The 14,045-nt window shown below is 39.5% G+C and overlaps 1 protein-coding gene across 3 annotated transcripts in view; it reads left to right on the top strand.

Annotated features, from left to right (window-relative positions):
- Positions 1-775, top strand: part of LOC108677854 (kinesin-like protein KIF28P) — a 21,673-nt gene extending 20,898 nt beyond the window's left edge. For 2 of the 3 annotated variants that reach the window (XM_018166156.2, XM_018166172.2), the window contains one exon: positions 658-775. In XM_018166156.2, coding sequence (XP_018021645.1) covers positions 658-737 — 80 coding nt within the window. In that variant the 3' untranslated portion in view covers positions 738-775. The remainder of the gene's footprint in view (positions 1-657) is intronic. The other variant, XM_018166164.1, reaches the window with a different exon arrangement.
- Positions 776-14,045: the final 13,270 nt, after the last annotated feature.

The raw sequence follows: 14,045 nt of genomic DNA, 5'->3' as shown, positions 1-14,045 counted from the left end.
ATGCACGCTGTCAAGGATAAGGCAGGCTGTGCACAATCCTGTTATCCTATGCACGCTGTCAAGGATAAGGCAGGCTGTGCACAATCCTGTTATCCTATGCACGCTGTCAAGGATAAGGCAGGCTGTGCGCAATCCTGTTATCCTATGCACGCTGTCAAGGATAAGGCAGGCTGTGCGCAATCCTGTTATCCTATGCACGCTGTCAAGGATAAGGCAGGCTGTGTGCAATCCTGTTATCCTATGCACGCTGTCAAGGATAAGGCAGGCTGTGCGCAATCCTGTTCATTTTGACGCCAGCGCCCTGATTGTCAGGAGTTTTTTCGGACAAGTTCTAAATTTCAGTTTTTTAAGTTTTGTTGGCCGGTAAAAATTTATTCTGGCGGTAGGTACTTCCTTATTGTAATATACACAGGAAAAAATGAACATTTAATATTCGCCCAGAAATCTACGAATTTACTAGCGATATTGAATTAAGGGCCACTTTTGGCCTTTTTTCCATCAGACTTGGCCGTTTTTTGCCATCTGTCAACCATGGTCAACACAGCCCTTACCTTTTAATTAATTTTATTTTAGTTTCATTTGTTATTTCTTTCTTTAATTTGATGTAAATTAATAATTATTTAACTTTCTTAATTAATTATTATTGGTTATTTGCAGATCCTAACTTCAAGGGCGGTTCCGACTACGGCCCGGGCGGCAGAAAAGCTCAGAGCTCATCCATCTGTGTCCTGCTCTGAGTAACTAGTGGCTAGTTTAACTAGTGACTAGTGTAACTAGTAGCTAGTGTAACTAGTGGCTAGTGTAACTAGTGGTTAGTGTAACTAGTGGCTAGTGTAACTAGTGGCTAGTGTAACTAGTGACTAGTGTAACTAGACTAGTGTAACTAGTGACTAGTGTAACTAGTGACTAGTGTAACTAGTGACTAGTGTAACTAGTGACTAGTGTAACTATTGACTAGTGTAACTAGTGACTAGTGTAACTAGTGGCTAGTGTAACTAGTGACTGGTGTAACTATTGGCTAGTGCGATTGTAAGTAGTGGCTAGTGTGACTGTATTGCGCCGGGGTAAGCAGTAGCACACTAGTTTGACTAGTAGGACGTCTGCTTTCACTAGTAGAACACTAGCTTCAAATTATACCTAGTGGAACATCGATTCTAACTAGTGGAACGTTGGTTCCAACTAGTGGAGTACTGATTCTAACTTGTGGAACATTTACTCAACCTAGTGAAATGTTATTCTTTCTAGTGACTGTGTTCTACTTTGTATTATTTTGTTATTAATTCTGGAACTAGTATATTTTTACCTGTAACTAGTATGTAACTAGTGGAAGTAGTAACAAGTGAATTTTTTTCCCTAAAAGTTTTTCAGGCCCCTCACGATTTCACGGTGTGTCGTGGGAGATGGCTTCTCTGCTACTGGATGTCACTAATGCTGCAGTGGTGTCACTATGTCAAGTTGTCACTAGTTTCAAGTTGTCACTAGTTCCAAGTTGTCACTATTTCCAAGTTGTCACTAGTTCCAAGTTGTCACTAGTTCCAAGTTGTCACTGGTGTCAAGTTGTTACTAGTTCCAAGTTGTCACTAGTTCCAAGTTGTCACTGGTGTCAAGTTGTCACTAGTTTCAAGCTGTAATTAGTTATAAATTGTCACAAATAGCAAGTTGTCACCAGTTGAAAGTTGTCACTAGTTCCAAGTTTTTACTAGTGTAAAGTTGTAACTAGTTCCAAGTTGTCAAGAGTTCCAAGTTGTCACTAGTTGCAAGTTGTTACTAGTTCCCAGTTGCCACTAGTTCCAAGTGGTCACTAGGTCCAAGTTATCACTAGTTCCAAGTTGTTACTAGTTCCAAGTTGTCACTAGTACCAAGTTGTCACTAGTAGCAAGTTGTCACTAGTAGCAAGTTGTCACTAGTAGCAAGTTGTCACTAGTAGCAAGTTGTCACTAGTAACAAGTTGTCACTAGTAGCAAGTTGTCACTAGTGTCAAGTTGTCACTAGTACCAAGTTGTCACTAGTACCAAGTTGCCACTAGTTCCGAGTTGTCCTAACTTTCATGCTGTCACTAGTACCAAATTGCCGCTAGTACCAAGTTGTCACTAGTATCAAGTTGTCACTAGTATCAAGTTGTCACTTGTTCCAAGTTTTCGCTAGTTCCAAGCTGTCACTAGTTCCAAGTTTTCGCTAGTTCCGAGCTGTCACTAGTTCCAAGTTTTCACTAGTTCCAAGTCGTTACTTGTGTAAAATATTCACAAGTGTCAAGCTGTAACTAGAGTCAGCTGCCTATTCGACTAATAGCTATGTTTTGACCCTAGCTAGAAAGTACTCTGTTATCTATATATATTTTGACTATTAGCGCTTTGAGTGAACTTAGTTGCGCTGCCTGATCTTCTACTAGTAAAGCCCACTACTACTACAAATTCTCCTAGTAAAGCCGCTACCATACCAACCACTACTTACTTAACTTCTTAAGTTAAGAATTGCTTGCTTCTAGTTGCCTTATTGGGGCAGTAACTACGATATTTGGATTAGTTTTAGGAATTCAGAACGGCTAGTTATTGCTGTGTTAGTGTTATCACAGAAGTAACTACTAATGGCGCAATCTCTGTGAGAGTTAACTCGATTGTGATACAACTAGTACTGGGATAAAACTAGTGGCGTTACTAAGGTAACTCGCTAGTGACGCAACTCGGAGATATTAATAATATTTTAATTTGAGGTGTAACGTATGCCCCTGAAATTTATTTTATAGCTACACTAATAATATAACTGGGTCCAACGTGTGGCTAGCGAGCAGTTTACTTCTAGAAAACGCTTGTCTAGACTAGAAAGCCACGAATTTCTGGTGAGTCATCTTGACCCACTATCTATCATGAAGTGATTTTCTTCACTTGGGCTAATTTGGCTATGGAAAGGCTAAAGTGAGCCAAATGACACACTGAGATATCTTACTCGATTGTTCGAGTGCTTTGAATAACATTAACATTGCAAATAAGTTATTTTTGTTACTAACGTAACTTTGTAACCTATGTCACGTGTGACTATTATAAATCTGCCATTAACGTAAATTGATAAGTAATGCCCTAACAAAGTTTGGATGCGGGTCTGATTCTGAAATAGGTGCCGGCTAGGGATCGGGGAGCACGTAAATCAGGACTCATTTCCGCTTCGGTTCTGGGTTTGAAGGGCAGCCTCTGGTCAGCTTGCAAGTTCGGTATAATTCGGCTCGGCCAACTCTAGTCGGGAGCGCAGCCGTGCACCACCAATTTTGTACACCAATAAGCCCTGAATCGAACGCCTTGGATCTCTCCAGACCTCACCAATCAGCCGTGCACCACTCGGCTTTTTCCTTTTCCGGCCTTGACCACAATCTGCCGTGCGCCACCAGGCCGGGGATCGAATATGACTTCCGGGCATAGTTAAATTACGTAATTTTTACGATCACCGCATCTGAGGTTAGGTTTCAGATAGCATAGATCTGTTCAAAAATTTATCGTCCTTCGACAAGAGCCGTTCGACCGAGGGCTGGTTCGACCCACGGCCTAGATACGGACGGCATGAAGTGTTGAAGGCTATGTTCCGGAAGGCAGGAATCATGATGTTCCATTACATCCAGGGCAGTGGTGGTCTTCGGCAGGCGACCCACTCTTGCCATACTCTCAGGCGACTATAAAGTCGGAAAGAAGATTCAGACCAGAAGCTGATGTCGTTCGAGCGGCCAAGCAAACCCAGAATAAATTAGCGCCGAGTGTAGGGACTTCTCGTTAGAATCCTAGCCGAACCCCGAATTTTGTTAGCGTGTAATCAATCAATCCACACTGGCAAAGTCAATTCAGAAACACTCTCTTGTGATATAACGCGCGATATTAACTGTATATTATATAATAACTTACAATGCTACGGAAACTTCTACCTACAATTTATACTTTTTATTCCAATTAAAAATTCTATAAATCTAACAGTCCCTAATACTTTAGTGCTGATCATTTGCTGATAGTGAACAGATTATTGGACGATAAAAACCTAAATCATGGCATATATATCATTATTGATTATTTACATACATAGAAATAAATATTTAAATATTTTTTACTAATGTGCAAGTTTCCCACGATGTATTTTAAACGCCTTAACTCAGATTAAGTGTGTTCAGGATTTTCTTTGGATCCTTCTATTTAATAGAAATTTATTGATTTCTTGATTTTTCATCGTATTTGAATATATTTCATCGTGTTACGACAGTTTCATCCAGTGTTTATTGGAAGTTTTTTATGGTCTTAATGTGTCTCATTAAAGCCTATATGTAATCATTTCTATGGTCCTTATAAGTCTCATTAAAGGCATATAATTGGTAATTTTAATGGCCCCTATATTATGTCTCAATAAACCCCTGAGGGTTTTCTTCTTTTATGGCCCATATATAAGCGTGCACGATTAAAATAAATATTTATGAAGACGAGCGTCGTTTTAAACCTCGAAGCTACAATTCAATTTTACTATACAGTATATCATTAGGCGCCTTTAAACGTCTAATTTTTTTGCGCAAGTTTTGAAAATATACAAATTCTATATGCAGTTTTATAGCTCCAATTTTTTTCGCAAGTAGTCAATAGTTTCGGCGGGAGTAAATGTCTCATATCTCATACAATTGTTTATCTCATATATTATCTGATATTATTGCTCGATTATTCGTATTCATATCTACCCCTGTATCTATTTATCACATTTTTCTGTATATATTTATATATATTTACTCATTTAGTTACATTGCAGGGGTAATAAGAAACGGTTACTTTCTTTGGTTAAATGCAGTTTCACAGTTTACCAAAGAGTTTTTTATTGACATTTTATGACGACTTTGCAGCGGTTAAACGTACATGATAGCATGTTCGTGGCCAGGCCTTATGACGGGATGGGATCAACCAGTGCCAGTTGTCTTTTTTTCGGACACATTCCGCAATTTAGCTTTTTTATTCAATTGCTTTGGCGGTCAAAATTTATGACAGCAGTGCTTCGTAACTGTATTTTATGAAGTACAAAATGAAGGAAAATTTCATATATGCACCGTGGCTTACAAATTTTCTGGTAAATGTTAAATTGTGGACATTTTTGGCAGTTTTTATTCATGGATTTGGCCGCATTTCCGGCCATCTGGCTACCCTGGTTGGGTGGGGGGTGTGCAGCCAGGGACCAAAAATTTAACTCATTAACAAGCCCTATCACCAACACTCACTCTCATAATGCAATATCTATACTCAGCCTCACACCCAAGAAGCTGTAGGTAACTGAGTCATCTCACCACACCAACTTTAAGTCACAGCTGCCTCACTCCACAGCCGGCTGCATCAAATAGTTAATTGTCAACAGGTCCTACTCCGCAGAATTTTATCACATACTATCACTTTTCACAGGGGCCGGAAGCGTTACTGTCCGCAAATCATGCCGGATCACCGTAAACCAACTCTGCCTCTTGTAAGACTGGCGTAATCGCGCTCTACTTCACAGGCAAAAGTGCATCTGGCCCAACCTATTCCGCCATGCCCCGTCCCTTAATTTACTCCCCCTTCCGTAGTCAGAAGGCTTTTCTCGGTGTCCGATCAGTGGTGCGCCAGGCGCAATATGGGAAAGCTGTTCTCCGCCTGGCGCACCACTGATCGGACACCGAGGAAAGCCTTCTGGCAACGAAAGGGGGAGGGAATTAAGGGACGGGGCATGGCGGAATAGGTTGGGTCAGATGCGCTTCTGCCTGTGGAGTAGAGCGCGATGAAGTAAAGGCTGTGATGTAAAGGCGATGTTGTGTTTGGCGCTCATTTTCAAAAGTCGCGAAGACGCCCGGCTGTGTTCAATACAATCATGCAACAGTTTGGCGATTAGATTTGGCTGTTGCTTCGGCGGCTTGATGTCATCTGGCTGACTGGTTCACTTCCAGGAAAAGAAATGACACCTATGGCTTTAGGCACTTTATCACGCAGGTTGATATGCCCTCTAGCGTGATTACGCTCGGAAAGGAATAGATATTGAATTGTGAACAAGGGCTGTATTTTGGCCTCTAGCATGCATCGACCCGTGGAAATTCATGGATTCAGGTTTCTGGTCACAAGCTCGATTCGAGACTCTCAGCCCTATGCAATCAAGACACCCAGCCCTATGCAATTAATATAACAGATACAAAAGTAATTTCCCTAAAGAGTTGCTAGTTAGGTATTATCCACAGTATTTAAGTCACCACCGGCAGATAGTCGCCAGTCACCAGTCCCTGAAAATTATAGTGTTCACATCCTCCAAAAATTAGGTAAAAAATTTCAAAGTAAATTTTTGAAAACTTGAATTTGGAATACATAAACTTTAAAAAAAATTGTACCAGCTAGAATAACTGAGACATATTTATATGAGTATGTAAAATGAACGTTGAATTGTCAATGAAGCAAGTTTTCATTTATTTATTTATTTTATTTCATTATTTTTGGATTAATTATAAATCAAGTGGACTTCACAAGTGGAATGAAGTAAATTCGATCCCGGAAACTAATGATATATGTAGCAGTTCCCACTGTTTCAATGTTTATAATTTTTCTAGCGTACACATTATCCAGGGAAGAAGTTATAAATGCTAGAAGTTATTAATTGTAGATTCTTCTTCAATTTTATGATTATGAAGAACTTAGCTGTTCGGGAAGGTCAACATTATTCCGAATCAGTTGGATCAAATCATTGACACGATCGAGTGACATGTACATTTTTAAGAATGGTGTTAAACATGATGATTTGGTACCAATATTTGCGCTCTGAGATTGCCCAGCAGGCATCTGACGTTGAAACAAGCAACGTTGATTATTGGTTGATTTCAAGGTGAAATGCTGAACAACCAAAATTAAACGTCATATCAAAGTCGAAATCTGACCAACACTAGAAGGGACGTAAAACATACTTCAACGTTGAAATAACGTCGATATTAGTACATTGAATTTTTACTAATTTTTAAACGTTGAATCAATATTGTTCTCAGGTTGAAACGCTGAACAGCCCAAATTAAACATCCTATCAACGTCGAAATCTGACCAAACCGGAACGGATGGAAAACAACCTTATTTCAACGTCGAAATAACGTTGATATTGGTACGTTGAATGTTTTAGAATTTTTAAACGTTGTCAATATTGATTTCAGGTTGAAATGCTGAACGGCCAAAATCAACGTCCAATCAACGTCGAAATCTTTCTTACCAAAACTGGAACGAACGCAAAGCAACCTCATTTCAACGTTAAATTACATAGATATTGGTACGTTGAATTTTTATTTATTTTTAACGTTTAATCAATGTTGAATTCAGTTTGAAATGCTGAACAACCAAAATTAAACGTCTGATCACCGTCAAAATCTGACCAAAACTAGAAAGGACGTAAAACAACCTTATTTCGATGTTGAAAAATTGTCGATATCGGTACGTTGAATGTTTAGCTATGTACCAGCATGGAACTAATGTTATCACACCAACATTGTATGATATCCATATATATAAATGTACGCTCAATGGCCAGAGAATGCATTTCAATTTTCAAGGCGTCGAACAATACTTTAGCTTATTTCTATTGCTCATGCACGCGAGCTGCCGTGGTCAAGGTTGCTAAGGCGTCGCGCGGTCTCCAGCGATCCCGAGTTCGAATTCTGCTACGGCCGAGAAAAAGGTTGGTTCTTAAACGTTTATTCAACCCGAGAATTTGACGTTGTAACAACGTCGTAGTAGTAGCAACGTCAATAGTACAATGCAACGTAGTACAATGCAACGTAGTACAATGCAACGTCAATAACGTTGCATTGTAACGTCGGTACGTTTCATGAAAGATGTTGCTTCAATTTTAATTCTAAACCTCTCTTCACCCGATCTCAGTATCGTAATAGGTATTGGTTTCAACGTTGATTCAACCACCGAATGCCTGCTGGGAGGCTGCTAGACTTGGCACTAATAGATATATAATATGTGAGACTTTATCCGAATTGTGTCATATTTATTGCCCTTATGTAGGTCATCTTGACCCAGTTTGAACCCGCAAAAAGGTAATTTAATCGTATGCCTACTCTCTGCTCGGGCTGAGGGTGAGGAAATGTCTCATAATTTGGACATGTTAACCCATTCATTCGGTGAGTGAAAAGCACAGAATGAATAATGTGCTGACTACCCAAATGGCCATTGCACATGTGTGAGAGACTTGTACTTATTGTACAGTAAAAGAAACATGAAGATTAAAAAAAAAACTTGAAATATCCGGATTTTCATATAAATCATTATTCAATTTTATCATAATCAGAATGAAACGCCTGACACTCGAGGCCTGCGCTGACGTGGAGACAAATGGTCTTATGTCGAGTGTGATGCCCTAAAACGGCGCCTACAGTTGCTCTAATTTATGTCGGGTGCGATACCGTGTCGGGTGTGTGATTTTTAATAATCAATGCGCGTAGATGATTATTAAATCCTTCCACTCAGCACACCTCACAATTCCTGAGCACGCGGCAGTTGAGAAATTAATAAGAAAAATATTTCTCATTTTCCCGGAAAATAGTATTGAATCGTTGAATGCTACATGCATCGTTACTGTACCGGTCCACGTCCTCGTAGTAATGATGTAATTAATTACATTATCACTTGATGATTCATTCATGTTAAGTAATTTGCCTTCTCTCTATCACTTACTTCAAGATGCATATGAATATGTTCACCCATATGAATGAGCTTTGATTATAACCGTTAATAACATTTTACCGTGTTCATCTTTTGCCGTTATTTGCATTTCAAGCAAAAAGACAACATGTCGTTGTAATTAATAATACAACCAATTAATAATCAATTAAAAATAATACTCAATTATGATTAATAATGATAATTGATATATATTTAATATCACAATTATCAATTTTGCAATTAGAATCTTGCGGAAATTCTCACCCCTATATAAGAGGGAACCTGCTTATATAGGGTTATATAAAAAGTATATAAGTTTGTAAATAAAATACGTAGCTCAACAAATAAATATCACGTATGTGTCTTTTCAATTTGGGTTTTAACGAACTTTTAGGTCAGATTTGTTGAGAAATTCCATGTCCCTGCAATGTCTCATTTCAGAAACAGTTGAAGCAATCGATTAAGTTGCTAGTGCACTCTAGCGCTGCATCAATTTTCCTCACGCGATGTGAACATATAACCGAGACAACTATTTTCGCTTATATCGCGTTCTGCGACATGATGTTCTATTCAGCAACATATCATGTGTTCTATGACATGAGGTTTACAGCGTTTTTGAAGAACGAAAAAATACATATTTTTGGCGATTACTGCTGAAGAAGAGACCCCATTGTCATGTAGAAACGATATTGTAACTTTTTTGCGATGAAACGTTTTTAATGCAAGTGTTCCGTATATTCACAACACAGAATTGAAAAGTCTTGTGTAGAGTTAACATCCCATCACTTTACATAGTTTACCAATGACTATAGCAACCAATTGCTAGTTAACAATGACTAGTATCCAATTGCTACTTAATAATGAACAGTAACCTATTGCTAGTTAATAAATATTAGTTACCAATTACTAGTTACAACTAGTTAGTAATGACCAGTAAGTATAACTAACTTCACCCTATGCTCACCAATGAAACAAGGGATCATTTTTATTCCACTTTTAGCAAGAAGCTTGGGCTTCTAACGTCAATGGTTAATGGAGCGCTCGGAAAAAACTTGAATGTCGCGGTTAATGCAGCACTCGGTGATAATTTTCATGTGGACGGTAATGGAACTCACGATAATGTTATGGAGGTCGCCCTGCCTACGCTCGCTTGTATCGAGCGTTGGGTCAGTCCCTGCCGACGGTACTCTGCAGGAGGGTGTACGGCTACATAACTACATTCATATATACATATATATTATATTTAGTAAGGTAAGTAAGAATAACATTGTATTGGTTTCAATTGGACTAACTTCCCCTACCATGCCCAAATATACTTAGTCAAATGCGGATGGTTGTAATTGAACCGAAGAGAATAGTTAACTTTAGTTTAACTTATTTAAGAAAAGAGCAACTGAACGACTAACAGCTTTATAGTTGCAATCATTCGCCTTATAGAGCCGAAAATTTGATTACAACGGAACACTAAAAATGAGATCAAGTGAAGGGTTGATCTTTTTAAATGCTTGGGCCTTGAGCTACACCAACGGCATGAACAAATTTTGAATTTGTTTCTCAACTGCCTTGCGCTCAAAAATTTTGAGTGGATTCCTGTGAATTTTCAAACAAAATTGTTACACAATTATAAATGAAAATGGTTATTATTGACACTGATAATTTTCTGTTTAATTTCAGAATTCGCCGCTGAGACGCACATAAGACACGAAAAGCTACAGTTAAAAGGGAAAACATAAGCATGGTAATCATTAGACTGCTAGCGGTCGTCATGCTTGTCGTGAAGGAAAGTTTGACGAGTTCTAGTAGCTACGCTTCGGTCCCTGTGGCGGTGGAAAAACTTCTCGCAACTGGCGTGGCATCGAAGAACTACTCTGGCGTGAACGACGTCCTCTGTGCACTCCGGGCTGCTCTGGACGGCATCCCCTACCCAACTCTGTGCGTGCACAGCACCAGCGGGCAGTGCCTGCTGCTGAACTCCACGTACCCGGCCTTGTTCAACCGAACTTATCCGGGTTCCAGCGACTACAACTGCTACGCTCGTGACACTTACCCAGGCTTTAAAGGTGAAAGTTGTGAAAAATTATGCGAACATTAGTACTTTATGTGACTCGTGATTTCTATTGTCTTCCTTGATTTAAGTAGCACACTTTACACTTACGATCAGGGTTGCCAGCTGGCCTAAAAAGAATGCCAAAAGGCCTATAAATTAATATATAATAGCTTATTTGTCGGTTCCAGTGTTTAAATATCACTTTCTTTTTCTATTCACTTGATAAAATTCAATAAGGAAGTACCACCATCTTAAATTTTAGCCGGCCAACGCAATTGAGAAAAACCAAATTACGGAATGTGTCCTTTCCAAATTACGGAAAGCCCTGGAGCCAACGCTCAGCCTCACCATGCGTTAATTTTACTCAGCCTCAGAGCTAGAAGCCGCAGACTACGCTTGGACTCGGTAATCCAGACAAACGACACACTGCCTAAAGATACTAGCGCCGTAGTTCTTCAGCCAATTGCTTAGCATGCTCGTTCATAACTCTGGCCTAACCTCTTCTGGCGTAATCTATTCGTGCTGTCCCTTTTCCAACCTTCTTGCAGCCAATGACTGGCTCTGCCAGCACACTTGGGTCGCCTGTCTAACTTACTGCAGCCAATGAGGTTAGGTTAGGTCCGCTCAGGTTTGTTTTGGCTGGAGAAATGTTGTAACTTGTGTAGGTTAGGCCTGAAAAGGTTAGACCGGAAGAGGTTTGGCCAGATGCAGTATGGCCATGCTTACCTTTAGCGAGCTTAAGTCGTGGATGTGGTCATCCGGCGCTATGGCTTTGAGCACTTGACTTCATAGGCTGTTATGCCCTCTAGCGTTCTTACATACGGAAAGAAATATGAACTACGTGTGAAGTTCGGCATAACTGGTCTCAGGCATGCGTCCCAAGCGGACTTTTGCGGCTGATTTACGCGCTCTCCGAGTCTTAGGCGACACTTTCTGTAAAATTGGCCCACTTTCAATTTTTTTGGTTAATCATATTTCATGGTCAACGTATTATAACTCGTAGCTTGCTGACAACGTTTAATCCCACAAGTACCAAATCCCACAGCCCCACCCTGCCCGTCCCCCTTCGACTGGGTTGCGGACGTCGGTTGTGTGTTTAATATGTTGTATGGGTGAAATGTTGTGGGGGGAGGATATTTAACGGTAATATGTTATGGGGTTAATATATTGTCGGTCAAGGAGAGCAAGATCATGGTATCTACGTGGCGTCTTCATTGCTTTTCGTTTGTAGTGCGTGTAACAGAGCGTGATTTTTAAAGATTGTTAGACAAGCCTCATAATTTTGTTCGGTAGGATTATAGTGCAGCTCACGGTCATTGTAATTTGTGATCGGGATGAGGAGGTCTCTGCAAAGACGCGTTACATGGATATGTTGTATGAGTGATTCAATTGTGGCGTTGATTGATATGTTTGCTAATGTAAGGGAAAGTTGATATGTTTGTGTATTTCCTTTCATATTAGACTTTAATATTTTCACATTTCCACCTAAAGCTCCGATTATTATGTACCAAAACTATGGACACAAATGCTCGTTCGACTAGCCCGCGTGGCCATAGTCCCGTATAGTGCGGGTGATTCAAAGAGTATTTCAATATTTTTTCATCACAATACACGTAGCACTAATTCACTGAAATATAGAGATATTGAAATTTCAATACATCTTCAGTTATTGTGAATTATTATCCTTCACATTAGACGTTATTTACAAATCAATATCATATTAAATATTTACGTCTCACCATACCTAACCTTAATCCTCAATGTGCCTCATTAAAGCCGATAAGTCATAATATAATGTGCTTCATTATAGTTGCAATAAATCATAACATTATGGGCTTAATGTGTCTCATTAAAGCCTATAAATAATAACTTTCATGGTATTAATGTTCTGCATTAAACCAGTAAGTCAAAATTTTTATGGTCTTAATGTGCCTCATTAAAGCCTATTTGTAATGTCAGATGTGCTTTTCTATGCTAATTTTATATGATATAGTAATTAAGTAAGATCTGAGGGTTGGTCTGGCTGTAGCGAATATTTGACGATAGTGGAGATAGCGTAACGATTATATAGTATTATTGATGATTAAATTTCGGCTTACAGTTTAGTATGAAATATGGTTACATTTTGGAGCTTTAACACTGACGTATTTAGCGTCCAGTCGAAGTAAGAATTTGTCTAGAGTATATCCGCGGGGAGTTCTCCACTCAGTGACTCAGACGTTGAGCTAGCGTTACTGTCCTGTTTGACATGGACAGGAGCAATGGGGTATACCGACAACGGTCCTCGCCCAAGACTGGCCCGTATGCTAAATAGGGCACTAGCACTACAAAGTAGCACTATGCACTACGAAGTGTCCTGTTGGTATGCTAAATACGTCACAGACACTAAGCACTTCGAAGTAGCTCTACAATGTTTAGTGTCGCTTAGTGTCGCACTACTGATTGGTATGCAGAAAGACTTTGAAGTGCTACTTCGCTGTTAGAGTACTTTATAGTGCCGCACTACGCTATGAGTCTATTGAAGAATGGTAGTTAAGTACTCAAGTAATTAATTATTCCCTAAGAAAGTCTCATTCTTTGCAGAAGATTGATGTAAATGTCTAATTGTGATGGTAATGGTACTAGTGAAAATTGTGATGGTGAGCTGAAATTCGCAATGCGTCTGCGCACCTTTCCCATCATATATTCAAAGTCTACGCTTACCAAAGACATCGAACAAAAGAGAGAAGCATGGAAAGTTCTTGCAGAAAAATTCAAAATGACTTCAGAAAAAAAAACAAAAAAGAAAATTCAAAACATGGTATCAAAAACAAGAAAAGTATTTTTTACTTCTACGCTGTTCATCTGTTTCGCCAAGGAAAATGTCAGCCATAACATAACATAACATATCTAGACTTCCACCGGGTTCGATAAGGAGCTAGGCATTTCAAATCTGAACATATATTTTTCCATAGCTTTATCTAGTCTGTTCTTGAACGCGTTCATACTTGGAGCGCCAACGATGTCATCGGGGAGGCTGTTCCACGTACATGTCGGTGATTCGAAGCGAGAAGAAATTTTGTCGCGTGGAGAAGTTGCAGCGCAGTTTTTTTAGCTTATAGCCGTGGCCCCTGGTGTTGGTTCTTGTTTCAAATTCTAGTAACCCTTCAGGGACCTTGTATAGACCATGAGTATACTTGTATACTTCAATGAGGTCCCCACGAACACGTGGGGAATAAGAATAACTTGTTGTTCACTGAAGCGGTACACTTTTTTATATTCATGGCATGCTGCTCCTGAGGTTTTTACGCGATGATGCCTTTGCTGTAAGCCAAACAGATCCATAGCTG

Source organism: Hyalella azteca, unplaced genomic scaffold (assembly GCF_000764305.2).
Source record: "Hyalella azteca isolate HAZT.00-mixed unplaced genomic scaffold, Hazt_2.0.2 contig6217, whole genome shotgun sequence".
Taxonomy (NCBI): domain Eukaryota; kingdom Metazoa; phylum Arthropoda; class Malacostraca; order Amphipoda; family Hyalellidae; genus Hyalella; species Hyalella azteca.
The sequence above is the reverse complement of the archived record's forward strand: the minus strand, read 5'-3'. Positions and strand labels throughout refer to the sequence as shown.